This window comes from Crocuta crocuta, unplaced genomic scaffold (genome assembly GCF_008692635.1).
Source record: "Crocuta crocuta isolate KB4526 unplaced genomic scaffold, BGI_CrCroc_1.0 scaffold126, whole genome shotgun sequence".
NCBI classification, from domain to species: Eukaryota; Metazoa; Chordata; class Mammalia; order Carnivora; family Hyaenidae; genus Crocuta; species Crocuta crocuta.
Genome location: NW_027531000.1, coordinates 3554717 through 3581570, shown reverse-complemented (window position 1 = coordinate 3581570; position 26854 = coordinate 3554717). Strand labels below are relative to the sequence as shown.

Below are 26854 nucleotides of genomic sequence, written 5' to 3'. Positions count from 1 at the left end.
AACGAACTGCTGCTGACAAAGAGAGGAGGTGGGGGTGGGGGTGCGCCGTGATCCCCAGTGACGTGTGGTCAGGCCAGGGCACCCTCAGGCACCCATGGGGGCCCTGGGCGGCCAGCGAGGGAGGGAGGTGTGGCAGAGAGGGGCAGCACAGCAGGCCTGTTCCCAATATCCCTGGAACCAGAAGGAAGTCCTGTCACCAGAGCCTGGGTCCCCACCAGGCAGGACACACGTGATTCAGACAGTGATCACATCCGTCTTAAGAAATTATATAGAGCTTTATTAAATAAACCAAGTAGAAACGCGCCTATTTACATCCAAGTTGTCAGTTTGAGCTCAAGTGATAGGCAAGGCACAATTCTTCCCATCTCTAGCTTTTAGAAAAATAGTTTGCGTGTCTCGGCCCAAAGGGCTCGAAATGGAGTCACGCTTGTGGCTCAGAGTCAACGTAGACGACTCCCCACCCACAGTGAGCCCGCGGGCCGGGCTCTGGGCTGAGCCTCCACTTCTTCCTGAGAGCGGCCCAGCTCCCCACCCATGGCGGACAGGCTGCGTGCCGGAGGCCTCGGATGTTGGATGGGGGCTGGGGAGAAGGCAGGCATCTTCCTGGGCGTCTTCTCCTTCCTGGCCCCTTCTTGAAGGGCAGGCCCACCCTCCTCACCAACCAGGGCGGGCTCCGTGGCCAGAGGGGGGCTGCCGTGGGGAGCCTGGTGCCCACCTGGGGCAGCCCAGAGGCTCAGAGCTGCTGAGGAGCATGATCATGGTACAAAAGGAGAGACAGGTAACACTGGGTCTTTGTGTTGGATGGAACACAGCGGTTCCTCAGAAAACAAACAAACAAACAGAAGAAAAGATCCGGGTCTCTGGCTCCAGGATGTTTTCCTAACTAGATTCTGATGTTGCTGTGTTGGCAGAGAAACCAGGATAGGGAGGAGGAGCTGGGCCCCAAAGGACATCCCAAGGAGACCGTGGCCGAGTCTAGGAGACACCTGCATGCTTAGGAGACAAACACAGACGTCGCCATCTATATTCACAGTGGCCCCAAGGGGGCAAAGAGAAGCCCGGCTGGTGGCTCAGGTGGCGCGGCGTCTCCCGGCGAGGCGGAGCTGGCGTGGGGTCGGGCCCGTCAGTGCGTACCTGAGGTTTCCGTGTGTGTTCGCTCCCCTCACGTTCTGGCGGCAGCCAGACTAGGGGGAAAAGTAAAGTTTCCAAGGAGGGGAACAACCCCACAAAAAATAAGAAACAGTGAAAAAGTCCTTTCCCTGAGGCCATTTCGGTCACGTCCCCTACAGACCACTGGTGAGCAGAGCTGCCACCTGCTCAAAGTCTGGGGAAGGGAGTAGCTTGAGAGGCCACGGGGAAGGAAGATGGACGTGCATGTTGTCCAGAAGCTGCAGACAAGAGGGCACAAAGGAATGAGCCAGGGTCTCAGCCTTTGTAAGATTCTGAAGAGCAAAGCAAAAAACAAGAGCCAACCGAAGGCCCACACAAACAGTGAGCTAGTGGGCACGGCCGCAGCTACAGGTCTACAGGAGCAGAGCAGGCAGCGGTGTGGGCCCAGGCCAGCACTCAGGGCTGGCAGTGCCACAGGCAGAGCCCACCGTGGGCACGGGGGCATCAGGGCCTGGCCCGTGGTCTAGCGGGAGGGGTATGCGGGGCTCCACAGCCCTGAGGGAGGGCTGGCTCTGCGGATGGGAGGCAGTGTGTTGAAAGGCGTCGGCGACGAGGCAGCAAAATCTAGGGTAGAAAGAGATGAAGTGAGCCACAGGGCAGCTGGGAGAGCTCGGCCATCCCCGACCATGCCCCCAGGCAGCCCGGGCCCGCGGTTTGAGGTCACCCAGGGAAGGGGTGACATCTGGACATGCGGAGAGGCTTGGTGCACGAGCCCTGACTTCCCGCAGCTGTGGAGTGAGAACAAGCAGTGGGTCTTAAAACCACACGGACACATCTGTGGGTCCATGGGGCACGCAGGGAGCGGGGGAGTCCCATCTGGACAGGAACAGCCTCTTGGGCAGAGAAAGCTGCATGAACAGTCTCCAGTGTATGTGGAAGGGTCTGGAGTGTTCAGTAGGTAATGAGATTACTGCACTGTGGCTCCAACACACGGGGGGAAGGTAGGGGTGTTGGAAGATGGGGTTAGAAAAGGCGAGTGCCTCTTGTTAAGGACAGTTGAATAACGTTTGTGGAAAGCTATGATTCCAGGGGTCTGGGTTGCATGTGGGGTCTGGTTACCCAGGAAAATGTATCTATAAACAAAACTGCGCCCTCTTCCAAAAATTTCAGACTGTTTCAAGACTGGCCATGCCCCTTCTGGGTCAGTAGGCACCTTCAAGGATTCCTCGTATATGGGAGAGAACCCTCAAACGGAAAGACATAAAGGCCGCCATGTGCAGCTGTGAAGGTCAGACACTGCACAGGGCTCAAGGGATGCCACTCACAGAGAGAAGTATCCCCTGGAGCTGTGTAGGATCACCAGGGCCTCTGGGTCACCAGAGACAACTGGACTTTAAGAGGAAAGGCCCCTGGGATTTTCCTCCATCTGGGAATTCTATCATCAGGACTGTGTAGAATCCTTATCTCTGAGTCAGTCAGTTCAACCCAGCTTAGAGCCCTCGGCAGCAACCCCAACATGCAGCCCTGCAGAGATAGCTCCCATGACCAGCCCCCCACCCTCCACGGCTCTGCCTGGGGACAGATCTCCTTGCCCAGGTCCAGCTCCCAGATCTGCCTTCTGGGCCTCACACGACAGCTGCCCCTTTTGCGAAGGGCCAGAGCTTCTGAGAGCTGGGGTCCAGGGCCTTGCTCCCAACTCCCCTCCCTTGTAGCCCCAGCTCTGCCTGGCTGCATCCGCAGGCTGGCTACTCACAGTGGGGGCTGTGACGAGGGCTGGCTGCCGGGGAGAGGCCTGGCGGTGCAGTGAGCTCCCGGGGTGTGCAGACCGTGTGGTAGGCTGCGAGACAACGTGGCTGGTTAGCGTTGGGGTCTGGGTTGGGGCGCAACCCAGGGAACACAGTGCAGCCCGCCTCACCTATGATCATGACGGCAGTCCCAGCCAGCAGGGCAAAGAGAGTGAAGAACATGACCTGGTAGGAATCCAGGAAGTGCTGGAAAAGGCTGGCTCCATCTGCAGTCAACAGAGAGGTAAGTGATCCAACCACCGCGTGGAGTCCCCTGTGTCTGTGTGCCTGGCCAGAGGGTGAGGTGGCCTGCCTGGGGCCTGGGGCAGCAGCCGGTCCTGGGGGGCTGTCACCCCAGTGCTCCATCCTATTCCACCTTGGGGCACTTGAACTGACCCAGGGCCACCGGAGGCCCTGCTTGGAGGGGGTTCAGTTTCCATTCCCATTCCAGGGAGGAGCAGAGCTGACTGGGGGATCCCGGAGGCCATGGGTGGCTCGGGAATCAGCCATGTTGCCTGGAAAGGCCAGGTAGCGTGGAAGATGTCAAGCCTTGAGGCTGCGGTCATGAAAAAGGGTCTCGACAGGGATACTGCCGCTCTCAGAATGGAGGCCTGTGTACCAAGGGAGCCCCACCTCAGCTGCCCCACAGCCACCCCTCCTCTGGGCCCCTACCTTGGGGCAGCCCAGACTGGGGCTTCCTCTTCCATCTCCCTCTGCCTCATCCTGGACCCTCCCCCTCTCCCTAAGTGGGCTGTCCTGAGTCAGGGCACATCCCCACTTGGCAGGAAGCAGGTAGCGGCCTCTTCGAGTGCCCTCGAAATGGGTCTTATCCCCTCAGTCTGTTCCCAACCAGACCTGATCAGGCCACTTCCCTGCTCTCAAGAAAAAGCTCCAGCCCCAGCCTGGTGTTCAAGGCTCCTTGTGGCCCGGCCCTCCATCCTGCACATCACCCCAGGGTCCTTCTGACTGCACGGCCCTCCCCCTGGCTCCTTCCAGACCTGGCAGAAGCAGTCCCTTTGAACCACACCCTCATGCCAGCACACATACAATGACCCCCTCTGTGTGCCCTCCACTTCTTCAGCCACATGTCTAGAATCACTCCTTTCTTGCTGCGTTTGTAATCCCATAATCTCCTGCCCTATTCGAGGAGGTGGGGGCCTTCTCAGGCATTTGCCCCACCCTCAGGTGGACACACAACAGGTACTGATACAGGACTGCGCCATAAATGAGTCATCCATTACTGAGCACCTACTGTATGCTCTAGGTAGGTCCTGTTCTAAGTACCGCCCCATGTGCACTACTTAACTTCTAGTCAGGGAAGACTCGAAGAAATTATAAATCAATTGTGTTAATTATTGTATAGGCTGACAGTTGGGAATAGTGCTATGGAAGCAGAAAAGCATTTGGGTGGGAGTAAGGTTCAGAATTTCCTGATATTTATCAAGGGAATGTTTGAGGAAAGTTGATTTGACAGAGGTGGGGGCGTGGGCCAGGTGCTATCTGGGGGAAAGGCGTCCCGGCCACAGGGAACAGTGAATGCCAAGGGCTTAGCTGGGAGCTACACGTGTTCCCAAAATAGGAAGAAGGCCAGGGTGGCTGGAGTAAGGTGCTCAACACTGGAGACACTGGAGACACTGGGGAGACTTGAGCTTTACCTCCTGAGGGAGGTGGGAGCCAAAGAGGAGTGTTGAGCAGAGGAGGGGCCATAGTCTAGTCACATTTCAACAGGACCCCTCTTGCTACCCAAATGGGCCAAATTCCCTTTGTGGGACATTCTGCATTTCTGAGTCCTCTAGTTCTTGACCTGCACCCCCCTCCTGCGCCCCTGCCCATATTACAACCCACAGCCAAGACTGCCCAGCCCGGCCCGCCTCACCAGATCCATCCCAGCCGTGTCCCGTCCCATGACTCACGAGGACCAGGCCCTCGGCGATCCATGACAAAGGCCACCGTGACCGGAATGCTGATGGCTTGGTTAGTCACGGGGCTGGAGAAGGTCAGGGAGGTGGACAGAGGACCCTGGCTGCCGGCTGCGGGATCCGAGATGACGACTGTGTAGGTGATGAAACTGGGGAGCCCCAAAGACTTTTCCTTCTCAAAGGCCAGCACGGCTGGGGACCCCGATTTCACCTGGGAGAGAGAACGAGGCTGGAGAGCCACCCACCTGCCCCCACTCCTGCCTGATGGGCTGTGCTTCCCTCTGGGGCCTGAAGGCCAGGGGTGGGGACCCTTCCCTGGTCTCCTGTCCTAGGTAGGTGATGATGCCGGGGTACTTCTGGCTGACAGCATGAAATCCACAACATCAGGGAAGGAGCATACCGTCTACGCTTGGAGTGTTTTTAAGGAAAGGACAGATCAATATCATTGAATTCTAATCAAGGACTCTTTAAAAAAGATGCTAAACCAGGACGCCTGGGTGGCTTAGTCGCTTAAGCGTCCAACTTTCGCTTAGGTCATGATCTCGCAGTTCGTGGCTTCGAGCTCCACATCGGGCTCTGTGCTGACTGCCAGCTCAGAGCCTGGAGCCTATTTCAGAGTCTGTATCTCCCTCTCTCTCTGACCCTCCCCTGCTCACGCTGTCTCTCTCTCTCTCTCCCAGAAATAAATAAAAATATTAAAAATAATTTTAAAAAAATGCTAAACCAACATGAACTATCACCAAATGTCAACCTTCCAAGGGAACAGCCTGGAGCTCTGTTAATGGCCAATGGCCAGCGGCTCAACCCCTGGGCTGGCAGACCCTCCGTCACCGGCAATGAACGCATCACCGTCACGGTACAATAATGTTCACCCACATTTGCTGTAGCGAGACCGGGGACGGAGCAAACCGAGAAGCCAAAACCCCTTTGCCACATCACCCCAGGTCTCCTCCCAGCTTGCTGGGCTGCGGGACCAAGGACATCAGTCACCCAGCATCCAGCAGACGGAGAAACTGAGGCCCAGGCTAGGGACTTGTCCGCAGCTGTGTGGAGTCAGTGAAAGGTTAGGGATTAGGGCGTTTCTTCCTGCCCCACATCGGCGTACATTCCTGCAGTGACTTCATTCACTGAACATACCAAATGTTCACTGAGCATATACTATGTGCTAGGTAAGCTCGAGGCCAAGTGCTGCTCTCACATGCCGAACTCCTGCCTGGGGAAGTCTGGCAGAATTCCCGGTAACTAGGAGCACCTGGGTGGCTCAGTCGGTTAAGCACCCAACTTTGGCTCAGGTCATAGATCTCACGGTCCTGAGTTTGAGCCCCACATCAGGCTCTGTACTGATAGCTCAGAGCCTGGAGCCTGCTTCAGATTCTGTGTCTCGCTCTCCCTCTACCCCTCCCTCACTCAAGCTTTGTCTCTTTCTCTCAAAAATAAATACACATTTTAAAAAAAAAAAGAAGAATTCCCAGTAACTAACATAATTATACAAGCTCATACATAGTCGTATGGGGAAAAAGAAAAGATTAAGGGTAGTTACATTAAAAAAACTTTTTTTTAAATTTTAAAGAGAGGTGGTCCAGGACTTCCACATGTCACCTGGTCTTCCCTGCCTCCCAGTCCTTTCCAAGGCCCTGGCTCATGCATGGACACCACTCACCTCCAGGTTCTCTAGAATCTCTATGGCACCAAAGACCTTGACCTCAGAACTGGTAAAGTGGTTGCTCAAAAGGATTTCAGCCTGGTCAGTGTAAAGCCCTGGGCTGAAGGGCACCTCGGCGCCAACATGCTCCCCAGAGAAGCGGCTGCCCGGGATGGAGGCAGTGACCAGCAGCATGGTCTTCTTCATGCTGAGGTGCTTCAGCTGCTGGTCCGTCAGCCTGTGCATGGTCACCGAGCAGAGGTACCGGCCTGTGGAGACAAGGATGCTCCACATTGTCCCCTCTCCCACCTACACCCATACGCAGCACTTTCTCCTCGCTTTTTTACCTGCAAAACTCCTACGCATCCTCAGAGCCCAGGTGGGGCATCGCCTCCTCCAGGGACCTCTCTCTTCAGCACCCCTGATAAGGCCTGGACACCCTTTCTGTGACCAGCTCTCTCACTCCCTCCTCAGAAACCTGTGTTCACTGGATCCCAGCTGCACTGACATTCTCCGGGGTAGGGTTGTCTGGGCCAGCTGTGCATGTCAGGGCCTAGCCATGCTGGCTCAGGACAGGGGTGAGTAAATAATGATGCTGTTGGTAACTCCTCTAATCAAGACTGGGCTGCACGTTCTTGGAAGAAACTGAAAAACGTCCCCAGTGCTCTGTGACGATCATCATCATAATGACACTGGGCACTACTGTGGAGACTGGACAGGAGTGTATGCTGCACACTGCACTAAGCATACCGCAGGAACGATCCTACTGAACCCTCAAAGCACCCCATGTGGGCACCCCTCTTCTCAGACACCCCGTCATGTGGCCAGCCTGCCAAGGGACAGGGCATTCTCTCCAGTCTGTGGCCCGGCATCACAGGTCATGGCAGTTACGCTTGGACACACTGTCTGGCCCTTGGCTGGTTAGCAAGGGCCCTTTCACCCCCCTCGTGCTTGCACCGTTTGGCGCTAAGGCACTATCCTTCCCATTTCACTGAGGGAAGAAGCCTCGACACCACTGGGCCTGAGCTGGGAAGAGCAGAAAGGGACTTGAACCTGGGCTTTCCAACCCCGATTGTGTCCTGCCTGCTGCGTGTAGGTGGCTGCTGAGAATGCCCATCACCCAGCACAGGACTGCCAGTCCCTCCTGGTGGCCGAAATGAATGACAGGCCAGAATGAGGGCATCGATCGCCAGGCTGGGCTCCTGACTGATGGCTGCCGGGACAGATGGCTGTTGTGAGCCCAGCACACCAAAGGGAACCCTCCATGCAGGACAATGTTCACATGCAAACCCTTGCAAACTCACCCAGAGTGGCGTCAAATCCTGGTTCTGCCGTGAACACGTCACGTGCTGGGAAATCGAAGACATCCTGCTTAAACTGGAGGTGGCAGCTGATGAGCGATTCTGGGTGCAGAGTCTCGATGGTTTCCAGCTGGGAGGGGGAACACTCACCTGGAAACAGAAAGGGGTGAGACGGGCATGGGCCAGGCCTCCTGGCTGCCACACCCTAGCCCCCACACCAGTCTGCAGGGCCCAAAACAGGGAAGCAAGGGTAGCCACATGCCGGCAGGCCGGGCCGAGTAATGCCCTACGTTCCTTCCACACCAGGCCCCCTGAGGGCGGCCCGGGGCTTTGTGATCGCGCCACAGTTTAGAAAAGCTGAGGACAATTCTATGGAGGAAGGTCATTCTGAATCGTGGGCAATTTCAGATCAGAATCTCTGCATGTGGGCTAGAGCGTGCACCCAGCAGCATGGCAGAGGGGTCGGGCCCACTAATGCACATCGTCTGTTCCTGTCAGCAGGGGGAGAATGGGCAATTTAGTTCTGGGCATCAGGAGGCCAACTGTCCCCCACTAATATACTGTGTCATCTTGGCAACTGCGCAGCATTGGCCCTGTGCCCTGAAGCAGGAACAGAGAGGTTGCTGTGATGCGGTAAAGTCATCTCATCAATCAGAAGGAGAAAAGCGGTATTTAATTCTACCGGGTACGTGGTTTAAAAAAAAAAACACACACACACAACAAAAAACAAACCCAGCCCCTATTGATGTGTTTATTTCTGGCAGCTGCTGTCCAGGGCTGCCTCGGGCAGGGGACAGGGTCGAATGTTCTATGCATGACTTGGAAAAGATAAGAGTCAACATAGGCAGCAAGGCCTGCTAAGTCATTACTTTTTGGGATTGCTGGCAGTAAACTGGGGCGTTCTTTCCTCGAGTGTGCTGGGGCTGAGGTGCCATTTCCAGCTCAGACACAGGCAGTTTCTGGGTGCTGGGGTCTTTTAGAAAAAAGACGCAGATTTCTAAAAAGCTGGAAGGAACAGGCCTGTGGGGGTTAAATGCTCTCTCTGCCTTTGGTGTGAGTTTGAGGAGGGCCACAAGGAGCCTCCTCTCTGCTCCCTGACCCTGGGGGGGCCCCTCCCCAGACCAAGAAAGCCCCGCACTCTTTACCTCTCAGGTTAGACCCTCTGTCTCCCACGGTGATGGTCACTTTGGAGGCTTCCTGGAAGCTGGTCTGGCCTGAATGGACGGAACGGGCCACGATCCTTTGAGGGACACTGATAACTATCTGGGGAGAGAGCCAAGGTGTCTGTACTGAGCACCGACCACGTGTGGGCTCAGCTAGGGGCATCCCTGTGACCTCACCCTATTGCCTGTGATGTAGGAACTGCCCATTGCACAGGGGACAAAACTGAGGCCCAATGTCTTTTTTTTAGCCATGGCCAGATGTGGCAGAGCTAGGGTTATACCCCACGCTGGTCAGACCCCGCAGCCTTGTCCCCTCTCCCTCTGAACAGGCTGCTTGTCCTAACAGAAGGTCTGAATGCGTTCATTGTGGGGTGGGCTGTGGGTTCCGGCTCCTGACACGCTGTGGGTTCTGGCTCCTTTCAGCAATGAGAGGAGAAGCCGTTTTACTTTACTGTCATTTATTTCAGATAAATCCACCTGACCAAAATGCAACTCACATAGCCTGGGAACTGAAGGCCCCTGCAGACTCAAGTCTTCCCAGATTTGCCCTCTGCTCAGCCCCTTGGTCCAGGCTGCACCCAAATGCCCCAGTTCTGTGCCTTTCTTGGCGCACAACTTCCCCACATGCCCGCAGAACCTGACCCTCATCGGCCTGTGCAGGCCCCCTCCAAGTGGAAGGCTGTTCGTCCACCTCCAGGCAGGCACTCAGCACTTCCAGGCTCCTCCAGGTCTGATTTCTACCAGAACATGATCTCCTGAAGGGGAGGGATGGGGTCTCACTCCTACCCAAAGCCCACGTAGCTCCCAGGCCCATGGCTGTTGCAGGAGTGCAGGCTGGCCCCATCACCCCAGACTCACGTGTGGGTCCCACATCCTGGCCCTGGTCTTCTCACCTTCTCCTGTACCCCTGACTCCTGCCATCTTCTCCCTGCTTCCTCTGCCTTGTCCTCCACACCTGGCAGAGGGGGCCCAAGGTCTCGCTCCACTCCCCTCTGGCTCTGGTATGTTCTGCATGTCCCCAAGGACTCTCAGGTCTTTGAGAACCATTTCTGTGCTGTGGACTCCCACCCCGTCTCCAGGTTTCTGCCTTGGAGCTCTGGAAACACCTGCTGCCAACGCCTCAAGCCAGCCACACTTCAATCCACTCATCATCTTTCCCTAGACTCCACCAGCCACTGGGTACTCATTCCAAATATTGCCACTGATCTCCATCATTCTACTTTAAAAACAAAAAACCCTGGTAAATCCCTACTGGGTCTGGCATAAGCTTCTGCCTCTTCACTCCAAAATAGTAACAGGTGCAGCTAATACCTACTGAACATGTGCTAGGTGCTGAGTACCATTCTAAGTGCTTCACATAGATAACTCTTTTAATCCTCACAGTCCTCTTATCTCCATTTTACAGACAGAAAAACCAAGGCACAGAGAGGTGAAATAACTTGCCCAATGCCACAAAGCCTCTCAGTGGCCTGGCTGGGATTTGAACCCAGGTAGCCTGGCCCCAAAGCTCACATGCTTAACCAGGAACTACCCAGAACCCAAAGTGTATCCCACGATCTGATTGCAATGCCTGCCTCCACTTCCCCTTGACTGCCTATGCTCTTGAGCCCTGCACACCTTTGCCTTCGCCGGGCACTCTCCTCCAGCCCCCCTCCCACTCACCCCTACCTACTCTCTGTGGCTCCTCCTGGGAGAGTACAGCTTTATTAGTCACAAGGTGCCTCTATCTGCAACCGGTTCCCCCACTGCAGAGCCTTGGCACCAAATATGCAAGCCATTAGGTTAAACAGTTGGATTCGATCACGTGCATGCTGGCTCTAAAATGAGACACATTTGGAATGTGGCCAGACACTGCTCATTGATTCATTCTTGGCTGGAGATAAATAAAAGAGGCAACGGTTTTGTTCGCCTCCAGAGAGACTCAAAAGGTGACCTGCCAGGGAAGCGTAACTTTGCGGGAGATGCCAAATGGCCACGCCGGCCTGCCCACGCTGAGACTCCCGGGGAAGCACCCACAGGGGACATTCCTGCCCCTTCCCCTGGTGTGCATGGGCGCTGGGGGCGGCCCCAGGAGGTTGGTCCCAGTCATGACACCATTTTAAACGTGGGGAGGCAGGGGTCTGGGAAGAAAAGGGCCCCTGTCTGATCCCAGAGGAAGTGGGAAGCAGACCTCTGACTCAGGACTCCAAACCCTGACTGCCAAGCAGGGTGCTAGTGCCTCTCCTTTGTAAAGGCAAGGGAGCCATTCAGGATAGAAAGCTAAGGGCTGCATCACACATGCCCCAAGGCCCCACCTCCTTGTAGGTCCTCAGGTGCCCAGCAACCTCGTAGTAAACCGTCACAGTTCCTGCCTCTTGGGCCACAGCCACGCCCGTCCTGGGGTCGATGTGGAGGGTGCTGTCGGCTGAGGAGCTCCAGGTTCCGGACAGGCCTGGGAGAGAAAGCTGGGACTGTCACTCCTCCCTTCCTCACCTGCCATGCCCGCCCCGACCCGTCACCTGGGTGACCGTGCTAGTCTCTGGGTGACCCTGGTCCCGTTCTCCACATGCTGCCAGGGAAGCCCCGAATCACACTCAGAGTAGAAGCCACGCCACTTGCCTCTGCACCCTGGCTCTGGCCCACTCCCTCTGGCCCCGGCCCCTGGCTGTGGCCACCTGGAGTGCACCTGCTCTCTGAGCGGCTATGACCCTGCCCAGAGTGAGCCTCCGGCCCTGCTTTCACTCCAGCGCCTGCTTTCTTCAATCCCTTCATCGTTCCCTTGTCCTGGGCTGGCCTGGTTGCTGGCCCTCCCCACAGCACCACCGCTGCCCACCCCCAGATGTTTATCAATCCCTTTTAAGCAAACAAAGCAAGTGTCAGCTCACCAGCTGGCGCTAGACAGCGTTTCTTACTTAAAAGCTAATCACATTATGTAACAGGTACAACAAGGTAACTCAACAACCACATCCTATTTCTGGCAAATTATACTTGCTTTTCTTTAGGGGCAGCGTTGAACGTACTTTAAAAATGAATTTAATTAAATAAAACATTAAAAAAATTTTTTTAAAAAAGGGGCACCTGGGTGGCTCAGTCAGTTAAGCGTCCAACTTTGGCTCAGGTCATGATCTCACAGTTCGTGGGTTCGAGCCCTGCATCGGGCTCTGTGCTGACAGCTAGTTCAGAGCCTGAAGCCTGCTTCAGATACTGTATCTCTCTCTCTCCCTCTGACCCTCCACTGTTCATGCTGTCTCTCTTTCTCTCTCAGAAATAAAACATTAAAAAAAATTTTTTAATGGATTTAATTAGGTAAAAAAATAGGGAGTCAATTTGAAAAAAAAAAAATTGAGCAACGTAGGTCATGGACATACAGGTGGTACAGGAATGGCTGAAACCTAGAGATCACTGAATGGCAGATAGCTGTTCTGCGCTTTCATTTCCTTCTAGATGCAGGCTGTACAGGCACGTGGTATCCACCAGCCGCAAGATGACTTAAAATTAAACAACGTTCCTCCTCAGTTGCATTAGCCACATTCCCGGGGTGGATGGTCAGTGCCCCTTGTGTTAGCCTCAATACGGGATGCTTCCACAGTGCGAGAAACTTCCATATAGACTGCGCTATACTAGCGCACGGGTTGGCAAGTTTTCTCCATAAAGGGCGGGGTGGCATGTCTGTTGGGCCATGCAGACCCAGAGGTCTCTGATGCCACCACTCGAACCGGGAAGTTGTAGGGGAACAATGGCCTCTAACAACATGTAAATGAGGGTGGGCAGAGTTCCCAACACGTATTTGCAAAAAGAGGCAGCATGCTGGGTTTGGACCACCATTTCCTGCCCCCTGCTCTTGAATGTCATACAAGCCCTGCTTGTCTTACAACAGGGGCCCCCTCCCATCTTTAGGGCTGCCCCTGATTCAAAAGTATGCTCCCCCAACCCCAACCTCAGCCAGTATCTTTCTCTCTCTCTCTCTCACCTTCCAGGCCCACCAGAACTGTGGCCAGACAGAGGACGTCACCCACCACCACCGCTCCAGATAGCTCCGGGGAGATGGCCTGTAGGACAGGCAACGGGACGAAGTCGGACAGGCCCACGTGCTCCGTGTCCCGCACGCTGAGCAGCGTCAGGCCCACGCTGACAGTGCGGATGACACAGGTGTTGTTGGCAATGCCCTTCCCGATCTGCACAAACTCGTCTCTAGGCACAAGAAGGGGAGTGGGCTCTCAGTCTCAGGAAAGAACCCCCAGCTATGGAGGGAGAAATGTAGTCGAGGCCTCTGCTGGGCCAAGCTTTCTGTGGACGGTGGCCCCAGGCATCCCTCTGGTTCAAGGTTACCGAGCACCTGGTGCAGAGCTCGGGCCACTGCAGCAGCACAAACCTGGCCTCATCTCCTCCCCCCCGGGGGGGGGGGTATGGCCCACAGCACGTCCCCCACGTCCCAGCAGGGAAAGCGGAGGGCAAGGTGAGCTACAAGATGCTTGCTTGTCTTTCCCAACAGGGAACAAGGACATTCTTGGGAGGCACGGCCTCTACCAACTTCCTCATCAGTAAAATGGGGTTAATGTGTACCGACGTCCAGGCTTGATGCAAGCACTAAACCAGGTCAGTGGCTATAAAGCACCAAGCCTGGCACCTGGCACACAGCGAGTGCTCGGTCAACAGCAGCCAAGGTCGCTCTGGTGGAAAGGCCCAGACTGGCAGGCCTGACGGGTAGGGCCTCTGGCTTTATCATGCTCCTCCACCACGCCTTCTCTCTCTGGAGCTCTCAGGGGCTACAGGAGAGAGGCTCCCACCACTAACAGGGCTGGCGGGACCTCTGTGGGGGAGCTGAGGGGCTGGGAGGAGCTGGCTCCGTGTCCTCCAGGGTGGCCTAGGCCCCAGACTCACGGGCGGCCCATACGCCGTGCACGGAGCTCCACAGTGTGCCAAAGGCCTTCTCCATGACAGAGAAGCTGCTGGCCCTGAGGACTAGGTGTGTTCCCCACATGACAGGTACAGAAAGAGAGGCCTGGAGAGGTGAGCTGCCTTGTTTGGCAAGGCCCCACAAAGGCCAGAGCTGGGGCTTGAACCATGTCTGACTCCTAACCTCGGTTCCTCCACCAGGCTATGCCCCGCTATGCCCGGCCCGGGTGTGTTGAACAGGCCTCTGAGGCCAAGTTGCAATGGTCACCCACACCTGGATACAGCCTTCTGCTCCCCAGACACCCTGGAAGCCTAAAGGGTTCCTTTAGGAGGATAAGCTGTCCTTCCTCCTAGGCCAGCTGCTTCTCTCTTCTCCTCTGAGCTGCTCTGCCTGCCCCTGGGCCAATAGTTCTCAACCTTTAGAATCGCCTGGAGGTCTTGGTAAAACAGGTTGATGGTGGGGCACCTGGATGACTTGGTGGGTTAAGCGTCCCACTTCGGCTCAGGTCATGATCTCACAGCTCCTGGGTTGGAGCCCTGCGTCGGGCTCTATGCTGACAGCTCGGAGCCTGGAGCCTGCTTCAGATTCTGTGTCTCCCTCTCTCTCTGCTCCTCCCTCACTCACATTCTGTCTCTCTCTCAAACAGGCTATAGGGAGGAGTCAGCGGGATGTCACGTGGAAAGGCCTGTACACCGCAGATGCAGTGAATGTCACATTCCTTCCTCACCAGCACCAGAGCACTGGAAGGTGTGCACCCTGCTCTGACCGACTTCTATAAACTCTGTGACCAACGACTGGCATCCACCCATCACAGGGCTAGCGCAATGGGCAGGTTGCTTACATCTCCCCTGCAGTCTGGCTTTCATGGGTACACAAGGGTTTATCACAAACCCCAACACCTCGTCTCCTGCCGCCAGGGGACATCACCAACAGCTTCCCACCACAAGGCAGTAAAGCTCTCCTTCCGGGGCACTAGACTCTCCGTGTTACCACTCAGCCACCCCCCATACATGAAATCCGGTACACCTGGCCTGCATCTGCACGAGGGATATAAGCCTCACCCACACCTCACCTGTTAGTTGCAAAGCTGAGGATGGAATTGTGAGCATGGAAGATGTCTCCGGAGTTGTCGTGGAAGTAGACGGTGAAGGTCACGGTCATTCCCAGAGGCAGGGCTGCCAGAGCCTCCTTGTTCTGGGTGTGCAGGGCAGGGCTCATGGAGAGCCTCAGGTAAGACACAGGAGACACCTGAGGACAGCAAGCGGGTGTCGGAGTGACTGCCCTGAGGACCAGCCTCACCTGCTCCCGGTGGGGGGGCTGCCTCAGGAGGGACCAGGGGCTGGATCGACTCAGGGATCACAGAAAGAGAAAAGGTCTTGTCTCCCGAGAGTCCCAACCTAGTGACAAGAACCCCACTTTCCCACACAGCAGGCTGGACTTACTAAAAACAAATCCCCCCAATCTACAAGAATCAAAACTGCTCACTTAGAAAAATTAGATCATTATTCACATTTGCAAAAATATCCCATGGGTTTTCAGTGTTCAGTTTTCCTTCTAAAACCTGGCTCTCAGGTGTTTAAAGTGGAAGTCATGCCAGTTTGGACTGTGGACCATCAGCCAGAAGCCACCGTGTGCTGGCACATGCTCCAGGGGAAGGGATTACGGAGCCCAGAAACCCGAGCTCCAGAGAGAGCAGCCCTGGGTCCCCAACCCCACGGAGAATCTATTCTGGCCAGAAAGGTAGCCCTCACTCAGAAGACCCTGTTTCTTAGATAAAGGTCGGCAGTGCAGTGACTGGAACACAGCTGGTGCTTGGCACATGTTTGCTGAAGTAGGATGAGCAGCAAGTTGCTTTCACTCACTCAAAACCTAGGGTGCAGGTTCCCTGCCAGGCAGTAATTATGGAAACAAGGAGACATTAATTAAGGAAATAGATCTGTGACCCCAGCAAAATCTTGAACTTGAAGTCACAGATCCTGTCTGTCACCCAGGATTCAGAAAGTGGCTATGATGAGACAGTGGAAGGAAATTTGGGGACCCAACCCAAGGACACCAGAGGACAAAGCCCCCACCACCACGGAGCACTGGATGGGAGAGGGACATGGGACGTGCCGTGACGTGACCAGAGGACACAACCCGGCTGACCAGGCTTAGGGCTCGGGCCCAGACCCTGACTCTCCTCCACTGGGAGTGACTTGCTGAGCGAGTCACCTTAATGATGAGTCCCAGGGTCCTTGCGTGTAAAACAGGTCACTGAATCACACATGCTGCCACCTGTGTAATGCAACCATCTCTGTGCTGGGTGTCAGCACATGCAGTCAACGCACACAGATACCTACCATGTTCCAGGTACCAGCTGCCCACTCAGGACACCAGGGTGCCAGTCCCAGCAAATCACGGGCCTCGCTGGGCCTCAGTTTCCCCATCTATGAAATGAGGCCACTGCGATCCATAATCTCCAACCATCTCCAGCTCTGACATCTAGAAGATTCTATAACTTTCCATCTAGGACCTCTGCCCCCAAGTTATTTTCAATAAATTCTTACCCATAATTTCTCAGCTTGGAGGTGAATGGATTTTATACCTGCGAGGGGGAGTTCTTTACCTCAATATACTGCTTTTATTACTCCAAAAAGGAGGAAAACATGATGCTACCTTTACAGCAAACAGGATGGTCTGGTTGGCCCCAAAAGGCTCTTGGGCGGTCACTTCGACGGTTGACATCCCAATCACAGACCCTGAAGTCAGGAAGCCTTTCTCATCAACGTTCACGACAGGAACCTTCTCCGGCCCGTCCAGGATGCGGTAGCTAAGAGAGGCCGCTCCATCCCTTTGGAAAACAAACAGACTCGGATTTTCAGAGCACAGCACTGGGAGTGGGTTGCAGCAAGGGGCCCGGCACCCCTGCCCTGAGATACAGCCATCTGGGTTCTGTGATGGCTCCTGCGAGAAGGAAAAGGCCTGATCTTAGCCCCACTGTGCATTAGGACCCGGGTGCGCAGCACGACTAGATGGGAAACTTAATTTGGAAAACTGATGGTTCCAAGGAGAGTGCTGCTTCTGGGGGAAGGGACTGAGGGCGAGCTCCTCTCATCAGCCTCAGGGCACATTCGCTGTGCACGATCGTTTCTGGGGCAAGCCTTCCCATTTACTGACACAAGGTGGCCAGGCACAGTGGAGAGATAAAAGGGTTCCGAGTTGGGCAGAACCTGAGGGCAGTCCCAATGCCTGGCAAGCAGCTACGTGCCGCCTCTCTTGGCCTCAGTTTCCCTGACTGTGAAAGGGAAGCAATAGTGTTGCCCTGTCCTGTTTCCAAGGATGAAAATGGGCTGCTTGCTCAGACAGTGGTTTGTTAAGCTACGGACTATCTGTGCTGGGTGGAAGACACATCCCACGTTGTTTCATGCTTATTACAAAACAAAGAAGCAACAGGAAGTAAAGGTGTTCAGCCCCCAGGGCTTGCCCCCCTCCCCTTGCTCTCTGCGTGCAGACTGACAGACCCTCCTCAGATGACACTGAGGTAAACGTTATTGCCTCTACCTCAACGTTCCTCCACTAACCCCTTCCTGGGCACCTGCAGAACTCCTATTCACTCCTCAAGACCCAGCACGAGCATCTCTATCTCTATCCCCAAGGCCCTTCTTTGGGCTTTGGCTTAACCATTATACCTGTCTGCTGTCCCCTTCTCATGCCATACTTCTCGCTTCCACACCAGTACGTCACACAACTGTTCCAAAAGCCTAGCATACAGCCTGGCTTTGAGATACTCGTGGATGAAGGACCACCACATGTGTGCATTTCATGGAACATGCCAGCACTCCTGTGGTCCTTACAGCCCCTCCCCCACTGAGCAGCTGCAGGTCACATGCAAGTCCTTGCCACCAAAGGCACCCCGTTTGAATGCAAGGTGGGAATAACATTTGCACACGTGCTTTAAACCTGTGCCTTGCAGACACTGACGGGCATCCCTGTCAAGTCGGGGTTTGGTTACATGCAGGTCTGGGATGGGGCTCAGGGTCTGCATTTTAACCTGCTCCCAGGCAGTGCCCATGCTGCTGTTTCAGGAACTACTCACATTGCACAGTAAGCCTCAAAGATAAAGGGACATTTGACAATTTAACTCTTCCAGGGAGCACTTCTTGCCCTCTGAAGCCCCAGGCTTGAAGCAGCAGACTTGAGCAGGGGACATTAAAAGCTTTCAAGGCAATGGGGGAGAAAAGCTGGACCCTCAGGAACAAGTGGACCAGCAGAAGACATCTGTGGCAGAGGGGAGGGGAGTGCGGAAGCCTCACCCACTTCAAGCCCAGAAAGATGCAGTTGGCTTGAAACACCCACGGCTCCTGACAGCTTTGACAAATGAGCCCTCGGATGGTGAGCGCAGCTTCTCAGCCTGGCTGCACACAAGTGCTGAGTCACGTACCTGTTTGTCTGAAGCTTTATAAACGAGTTGGGTGACATTAATATTTGTTCTGCTTCTATTTCAGGGCTCAGCAGCAGCAGCTTTTCAAATACCTGGAACGGAGGGTGAGTTCTGTTTCTCGTCATGCTACCGAAGCCACAGCCGGGTAACCTGCTCCCCTCCCCTTCCGGCAGGGAGACCCATGGGGCTGAGGCATGAGGAGGGTCGCTGTTGCCAGCACCTGTCAGGCAGCTGGTGATGGGACAGGGAGGGCTGACTTTTAAGAGAGGCCGAGCGTGTGACGAGAGCAAGCAGGAGGGCTCACGTTCGTGCGCCCTGACGGCATCTACTTCATGGAGCCAGGGAGCAGGAGCCCCTCCCTGAAGTCCCGGTGGTGGGGACAGCTCTGTGGGCACGGAAGGCAGCGTGCAGAACTCCAGGACCCAGGGTCTTGCTCAGCTGCTCCTCACTGCGACCATCTCAGACTAACCCCCATCTGGCTCCCTCCTGCCACACTCCCATGGGATCTGCACGGTGCGGGCGCATCAGCAAACCAGGGCAGCAGATGATAAACCTGGTAGGGTCCGAGTGGATCTGACCATCACTTCCCAGGAGCCCCGAGGCTCTCAACGGCTCCCCAGCCCACGGTGGCAGCACTTACAGGAACTCTAGACCTCTCCCTACATGCCCTCTGATTGCCCACCACCCCTTCTCTAGGAACCCTTGGGAGGACTTCCCTTGGCATCCGGGCCAGGACACTGAGCACATCTCTGAGCTCCCCGCTGGCTTCTGATCTGATGAGACTGGCTGGACCCTAAGGGCTCAGTTTTCCGAGAAAACTCCCTCCCTCCCAGCATTGCTGTGTTCTGATCATATACGTGAGCCTGGATTTCTTCATCTGTAAAATGGGTCTGAAACTAATAATCCTCGCCGTGTCTGTCTCACAGAGCTGTGGGGTTCGAACAGCGATGTGAGTGGCGGCACTTCCGGAAAGGTGAATGATACGTGGCCTCTGGGGGCTAGATGGGGTTCTGGGGTCAGGTGAGTCTTTCCAGTAGGCAAGTGATTTTGAAGCAGACGCATGCTGCACAGGAAGTATGCACACAGATACGTCTCCTCCTCCTTCCTGTTTGTCTTCAATGCATATTTTTTGTTGTTCTTCTTTACTTATTTATTTTGTTTATTTATTTTTCAGAGAGAGACAGAGCATGAGCAGACCAGAGCTATAGAGAGAGGGAGACACAGAATCTGAAGCAGCTCCAGGCTCTGAGCTCGCAGTACAGAGCCCAATGTGGGGCTCAAACTCACAAACCATGAGATCATGACCTGAGCTGAAGTCAGATGCCTACCTGACTGAGCCTCCCAGGCACCCCTGTTGTCCCTCTTTAGAGGAAAATCAAGGTGCGGGAGAGATCTTATTTTCCTGTTAACTCAACGGTAAGGAAAGCAATAATGCAAGCGCCAGGGTCAATGGCACTGACATGTGGCCTCACCATCCGGAGACTGGGGGGAGTGGTGGAGCCAAGGGAGGGGCCTCACGTCTCCTGCTGATTTGGGCGTGTGGTAAAATGCTGTGTATCTTCAGGACAAGCTGCCTATTGGATTTTTATACATCTTCCTATTTTTAAATGTTGGCAACAAAAGAAAATGGCTTCAGAGCACTGAATGAGCCAAATCAAATACACCTGTGGGGCTGGATCCAGCATCTCTAAGTCTCTGACGTACTCAAACCTCCAAATGCTATCAGCTAGGAAAATTGAGGCACAAAGATGCTCAGTCACTCATGTGGGGTCACAGAATTTGAAGGCTGAAAAGCTCTTTGATCCAATGAGAAGGTGCCAGACATGATTTCATTTTAACTGGGAAGAACGTGTATCTGTGCATGTCTGTGTATTTGTGTATACACGTGTGTCTGTGTCTCTGCACGTATATGTATGTTACGTGTCTGGGTGTGTTTATGTCTGTGTGTGCAGACGTGCAAGTGTGTGTGTGTCTGTGTGTGTGTGTGTACACACACACATATGAAGGCCAAGGTGAGGGGGGGTGGTAAATGAGGGTTTCTTTCTTTGAAAATCTTTACCCCTGACTAGATAGGCACCTGGGTTAGAAAATAGCTTATGTCTTCTTGAAGAGGGGACCTGAATATGTTTCTTTTCTCTCATTCAGGGGCTGCTTCCAATTTTTACTTACAACATTTTTTAACATTTATTTTTGAGAGAGAAACAGAGTGTGAGTGGAGGAGAGGCAGAGAGAGAGGGAGACACAGAATCTGAAGCAGGCTCTAGGCTCTGAGCTGTCAGCACAGAGCCTGACATGGGACTCGAACCCATGAACCATGAGATCCTGACCTAAGCTGAAGTTTGACGCTTAGCCAACTGAGCCATCCAAGTACCCCCAATTTTTCTTTGCAATTTAAGGTGTCTCAGAGGTTACTGGGTCCCAGATCAGCAGAATGGGGTCCCTGAACCTAAAAATGCTCTTTAGAAGCAACTTGTCACCTCTCTAGTTATACCGAGGGGCCCGGATGGACAGGAGAGGGAGGAGGGCAGATTGGAGAGAGAGACGCAGGCACTGAGGCCTGGGCAGGAGAAGAACTGCTGGGCTTCCAGTCCTGACTCAGTGCTGCACCTCTGGGATTTTGGAGCAGGCCCCCTCCCTCTCCGAGGCTCTGTTTCCATATATGAATTGATGGGTCACACCATCTCCAGGCTGTACATACCGCATGGCCCTCCAGGCCTTTCAGGACCCACCACCCACTCACTGCAACCTGGAGGGGACACCCTGACCCCACCCCCAGGGCCTCAGGCTCATCAGCAGGCAGCAGGGCCCAGAGCTGCTGCCCCATGGGCTTCTTGGGGCACCTCACAGGTGAGGCAACACTGAGAACTGGGGAAAGGCAGGTTGGCCTCTGTTACATGGCCTGTGAGTGTTGGCGAAACAAACACTGACAATTCAATTAATGCCCCAGACGATCTTCCAGCTTCTTCCTCACACGAAGGTGCCTCAGACTCCGTGCTCAGAATGATCTGCTATATGGGGAGTACATCAAGCGATTTCGGATCTCCAGGCCTTTGTTCATGCCATTCCCTCTTGCCAGCCACTCGTCCCCATCCTATGTTCTCAGGTAGCCCCATCTCTGGGCTCCCTGAAGTCTGAGAACCCATCAGGTGTGGGGTGGCTGAAGAGTCGCTGTGTGCCCGAATGGCCCCCAGGGGGAGAGGCCACTGGATTGGCATGTACTTCCCCTTAACAGTGGCTTCTGCCCACCTGCCCTTTACCTGGATTTGGATCTCATCAGTGAGCTCCTTGGTGAGGCCATGCAGCTGTCCGGCGGCAGGGTCCATAGCCTTGACCACTACCCTCAGCCCGGTCCGGCCTTTCACCCGGCCGTGCACGTTCATGGCAAAGTTGTACTGTGACGGGAGCCGGAGCGAAGCCTGACAAAGACCCCAAACACATTCTCAGTGGGGGAAGGGGGCTCCAGTCCCCCTGAGGGCCGCCTGTCTGCTCTCAAAGGCTGTCGCCTCCCTGCTCTGGTGGGGGGCGCTGTTACCCCACATGAGTGCGGGAACAGTGTCACAAGGCTCGTGGGTGCATGTTGGGTCTACCCCGGTGAGCAGGGTTCTCAGAGCCTTGAGGGTGTGGAGTGGGTGGTGAGGCAAGAGGTATTTGCTAGACTTGGCAGAGTTTCCCCGAAGAGCCCCTCTATTATGGGCTGTCTGTGCCATGGGAACAGTCATAGGAAGCTCCCTGGCACTGGGGACAGGACCTTCCCCATGGTGCACAGATAAGGCTAGAAGAATCTTTAAAACCACCCCACGCTTGAGTCCTGTAGGACCCAGGGATGGGAGACTAGAGTCACCAGAGCTGGAAACCTGTCCCATTGTTCCATTTCCCCACTGGCTCCCTGGGCAAATGGGCATGTCCCTTCCCATGTATGGGCCGTCAGCACAAAGAGGGGGCTGGTAGCTACTCAGCCAGCCCTGAGGGCTGAGCAGAGGACAGGGTCCCTCTAAGAAGGGCAAAGAGGAGAGGAGTTTGCCCCCTGGGGTAAATCTGGAAAAAGCCCCCAGGGCTGCCAGGCATCACCTCAGAAAGGAGGTCAGAATACAGACTAGGGGCCCTGATCAAGCATCTGTGATGTTCTGGAACTTTCCACAAGGCTGTCTTCTGAAGCGGGTTACCTATGAAGCCACTCGCATTAGCAAGAACGTGCTTAAAGTGGAAAGGGCTGAGGGCAGTCCCAAACTGGGCGGAGGTAGAGCTAGGAGCCCATTTTCCTGGTCATGAGAGGCCTGGGAACAGAAGCAGGACACTGGTGGGGGTGCGGGGGACAGTGTGGTGGCAACATTTGGGAGAAGGTATCCTGACAAGCCTGGACAGAGGGCAGAACGGGGCTGGGACCAGCCCAGGAGGGAGGGTGTAGACCTTGCGTGCAGAAATACGAGAACCCTCCCTGCCGGCGCACTCTGGGGGAGGGGGGTCTGGGTGGGTGGGTACCTCGTGGTGCCGCCCCTGGATGTCCAGGATGTCCCGTTTGGTGACAGACCAGTGGAATGTGAGGCCCGGTACGGCATTGCCAAAGGAGAAAGGGTTCTGGTTGCTGGTGATCCCAGTGATGTAAACAGGCATCTGCCGGAGAGAAGCCACGCCGTGACCACCAGAGTCCTGCCTCCAAGACTGCCCCCCGCAAGCTCTGGGGCACCTCCAAGGGCCCGGGTGCCTTCCCGCCTCCTTTGTGCAATGGGTGCCCCGTTCTTCCCTAACCTCTTTCTCAATCTAGCAGGGGGTTCCTGCTCACGTGCAGCAGGAGCAGGTGGGGTTCACGGGCTCCCTCACCCCGCACCTCCTGAGTGCCCACTAAGGGAAACACGTGGAGGCAGGATCACGGACTCCAGGCCAGGCCGCCTGGGTCGACTTCCAGTTCTGGCACTTACAAGCCGTGTGACCCTGGGTGGAGGCTGTAAGCTTCCTGCGTATTCATAGAGTACGACACCGGGAGCCACCTCACGGCTTATTAATGAATGTCAAATGAGTCACTTCACAGAAAGCCCGAGTACCCGCTATACGAACGTTAATGTTAGCTCCTGTTCCCGCCAGGTGCTATCCCAGGGGCGGGAAGGTGACAGACTCGGGGGAAAGGGGACACAGGCATCACTCAACAATTGTGCTAACACAGAAATGGAGGGATAAATGCTATGCTGAGGGCTTTGCGTGGGGATCGAGAAAACACGGAGTGCCCGTGGGGCCCGGAGCAGGAAATGTGGGCAGGGCTCCTTTCTGAAGCCCAGTCTGACCTCAGAGACAGCAGGGGTTGAGCAGGAGAGGAACCAGCGACCTAGCACTGACTCCTCCGCCCCCCCGCCCCCAGCTCATCCTGAACCAGAGCTCAGAGCCTGAGACCCGCCAAGAGGCTGCTCAGCTGGCAAGCACTGGCAGCAGGGGCTGGAGGGGCCCTGGCCTCACCTGGGTTCCCGTCCGCATCCGAGTGATAGGGGCGCGGATCCTCACCGCCTGGAGAAGCAGCACCTCCACCTCCACGAGGTCCTAGGGAAAGGGCTTTAGGGCTCAGGCCAGCTGGGGTGGANTGCCAAGGCTGGCTTGGGAGCCGCGTGGCTAGAAGGTGCTCACAAGTGTCTAGCACCATGCCCCGCTTCCCCAGGCAGCCTGGTTCTGTGGGTGGCTCACCCCGCACGCAGCTGGCCACTGTTCCTCCCATTCCCTTGGGGCCCCCAGCCTGGTCTCCTGAGCCCGCAGCCCTATCTGACCAAGTTGCTCCAGGTCAGCACCACAGATATGAGGGAGCAGTGACTGGAGACTGTTCTCTAGGCTGAGTGGCCCTACAGGACAGGATTCCAGATCCTCCTGACCCCAAATCTAACGTGTCTCTCTGTCAGTGAGCAGGGTACTGGAACAGATGCAGGATACAGAGTCTGGTTACAGCAGACTATATATACTCTCCTTCATTCTGAAGTCTATACTCCTCTTAATCTGGTCCAAGATCAAAGTTATTAGGCTTCTTTATAATGCTAGTGACTCTTACTGAACCCAGGCCACTAAAACCAGTAAGCCTATTTTGCATCTGGTCATACTGAGCCCACTTCCTGTGTCTGGTGATCCGGGATAATGCCTGGCATAGAGTAGGTATTCAATAAACTTCCATTGTCTTCCTTGCCTTTGTCCTTTTCACTGCCCACTCTCTTTCTGCCAGTCCTGGCCCATGGGTGCTGATTCTATGACCTGGTTTAGCCAGGTGGAACTGGGAGCTTCTGAGCAGAATCCTGTACACTGTGGAAACGTGGGCCTCAGGCTGAACTCCTGCCCGCCTGGGCTCGAGGAGATGGATTTCAGGTGGGACTGGTGACAAAGCCCCTCTATCTACCCAGGGCTGCCAGCACCCTCCCCCAGTTCCTCTCCCACACTGACAGGTGGAAGACACAAAGACGGGTGGCCCAGCAAGGGCAGACCACACAGAGAAGTGGGGGCCCCTGGTTGGTTTCGAGTCATGATCTCACGGTTGGTGGGTTCGAGCCCCACATTGGACTCCACACAGACAGTGGGGAGCCTGCTTGGGATTCTTTCTCTCTCCCTCTCTCTCTGCTCCTCCTGTTCTTGCACACACACTCTCTCTCAAAAAAAAAAAAAAAAAAAAAAAAAAATTATAAAAAAAGAGAGAAGTGGTTGGGAGGGAAATGCATGGCCGTCAGCCCCTCTGGCCAAAGTTCCAGCCAGCTGCCATTTCAGCCACCTGGGCACCCAAAAGGAGAAAAAACAGGCTACCTCCTGAAAGCCTTAATCCTTTATTTAGAAGGGGGGAAAAAAAGGCAAGGCCTCCTTGGTCCTTCATCTTCCTCTCCAGGACGTCTCTCTGAATCGTGCTGCACATGCCACAGGACAGATTGCACATTCCAAGGCTTGCTGGTCTTTATCAAATCAATAGGTAGAATCAGGGCCTCGACTCCATGACGGAAGGACTTTGTGGTTTAACCAGGTTGTTTGCAGAGAGACTGAAACTCCGGCAAAACGGAGTAAATCAATGACCTCTATGTCACATCAAAGTCAGGCTCTGGGAAGGAGGGTGCCTAGGGGGAGGGGTGCTGAGAGATCTAGGGGGCTGCCGTGACCATCACATACTGGAATGTCCCCAGGGCAGGGATGGGGTTGGAGACCAGACTCTGGTCCTCGAGGAGCAGCTGGGGAGGGGCACCTGGGCGGCTCAGTCGGTTGAGCATCCAACTTCAGCTCCAGTTATGATCGCACAGTTCGTGAGATCGAATCCCATGTTGGGCTCTGTGGATCCTATCTCCCTCTGTCTCTTCCCCTCTACCACTTGTATTCTCTCTCTCTCAAAAACAAACATTAAAAAAAAAAGAAAGGAGCAGCTGGGGAGACTCAGTGTGGAGAAGAGCCATCCTGGGGAGCCCAGGTTGGCTAGGCTGGCACTGGTCGTGGGGTGGGTGGCAGCAGGGGCTGTGGGCTCCAAGGGCAGAGGCAGAACCGTCAGAGGGAGGTAGTCCTCACAAGCAGAGCCAGAGCCCAGTAAACAGCTGCCAAGCGCCCCAGCTCTTGCAGAGAATCCTGCGCCCCACCACTAGGAGGCCCGCATCCAGGGAGGGTTCAGAAGCACCCCACGTCTAGCAGAGCCCACGCTCATTACCTGAGACACGATGACAAGCTTGCCAGTCTCCGCGTCCACGGCCTGCACCACCCCGGACACGGTGCCATTGCCGACGGCCAGCCCCCGCACCAGCCCGGCACCGTTTACCACAGCAACGCTCTCGTTGCTGATGGAGAAGAGGATGTTAGACTGGGGCTGGGGGCCACCCTCCGAGGTGATCTGAGGTGGGGAGAAAGAGCAGTGCCCGTGAGCCCCTGCCTCATCCTCAGAGGCAAGGGCGCCCACTCCCCAGCGCTCCCCATCTGAGCCCTCTGACTCCCCATGAGGCGGGCATGCCGAGAGCAAGGCAGGGGCCACGGGCAGGGGCAGGTGGGCACGCAGCCTTCGGTTCCTACCTGCATCATAGCCCCAATAATCAGCGTCACTTTCCTGGGTATCAACCTAAATGGGGGAAAGACCTGCGTGTGGAGACACAAGAGAGAAGGGACCGTCATGTTCCAAGCTCATTATGCTGGGCAGAATTCACCTGAACATTTGCAGGGAAAGGGATACAAGGCGCCTGCACATCCCTCCTCTGCGAGGGGGGACTGGTGAGGGCCTGGTGTCCTGACTAGCTCTGGGGGAGCCTGAGCCCCCCACCCCCCACCGGGACTTCAGCCACTTGTGGGCCTGAGGATCTGTGTTTCTCGGGGGCATGTTTTGTTGTTTACGACGAGGCTTCATGCCACCAGATGTGAAACGCCATGAAAATAAAGACATTTACTCACATGGGACCCCTGCTTAGTGCAGTGGCTCTCATGGCATGGTCCCCTTACTAGCAGCATCTGTGTCACTGGGCAGTCATTAGAAATACACATTCTCCAGCCTACCCCAGTCTGTGGGATCAGAATGGGCTGGGGAAGGGAGGGAGGTCCTGAAATCTGGGTGTTAACAAGCCCTCCAGGGGATTCTGATGCACATCAAAGTTTACATTCCGTGCCTCCAAGATTTTCCCTTTCACTGAATCTCCAATTTCTACGGATAAATTGCCTGAGAACAGTGC

The 26854-nt window shown here is 55.2% G+C and overlaps 1 protein-coding gene across 1 annotated transcript in view; it reads right to left on the bottom strand.

Moving 5' to 3' along the window:
- Positions 1-256: 256 nt before the first annotated feature.
- Positions 257-26854, bottom strand: part of NUP210 (nucleoporin 210) — an 84476-nt gene continuing 57878 nt past the window's right edge. The window contains exons 24-40 of the mRNA XM_077770619.1: positions 26208-26270; positions 25852-26031; positions 23661-23741; positions 22695-22826; positions 21473-21631; positions 18216-18307; positions 16451-16625; positions 14868-15043; positions 12869-13089; positions 11214-11350; positions 8902-9019; positions 7760-7906; positions 6474-6724; positions 4808-5024; positions 3026-3121; positions 2864-2947; positions 257-1734 (exon numbers count right to left, since the gene is read on the bottom strand). Of these exons, the coding sequence (XP_077626745.1) occupies positions 1634-1734; positions 2864-2947; positions 3026-3121; positions 4808-5024; positions 6474-6724; positions 7760-7906; positions 8902-9019; positions 11214-11350; positions 12869-13089; positions 14868-15043; positions 16451-16625; positions 18216-18307; positions 21473-21631; positions 22695-22826; positions 23661-23741; positions 25852-26031; positions 26208-26270 (2430 nt within the window). The 3' untranslated portion in view covers positions 257-1633. The remainder of the gene's footprint in view (positions 1735-2863; positions 2948-3025; positions 3122-4807; positions 5025-6473; positions 6725-7759; positions 7907-8901; positions 9020-11213; positions 11351-12868; positions 13090-14867; positions 15044-16450; positions 16626-18215; positions 18308-21472; positions 21632-22694; positions 22827-23660; positions 23742-25851; positions 26032-26207; positions 26271-26854) is intronic.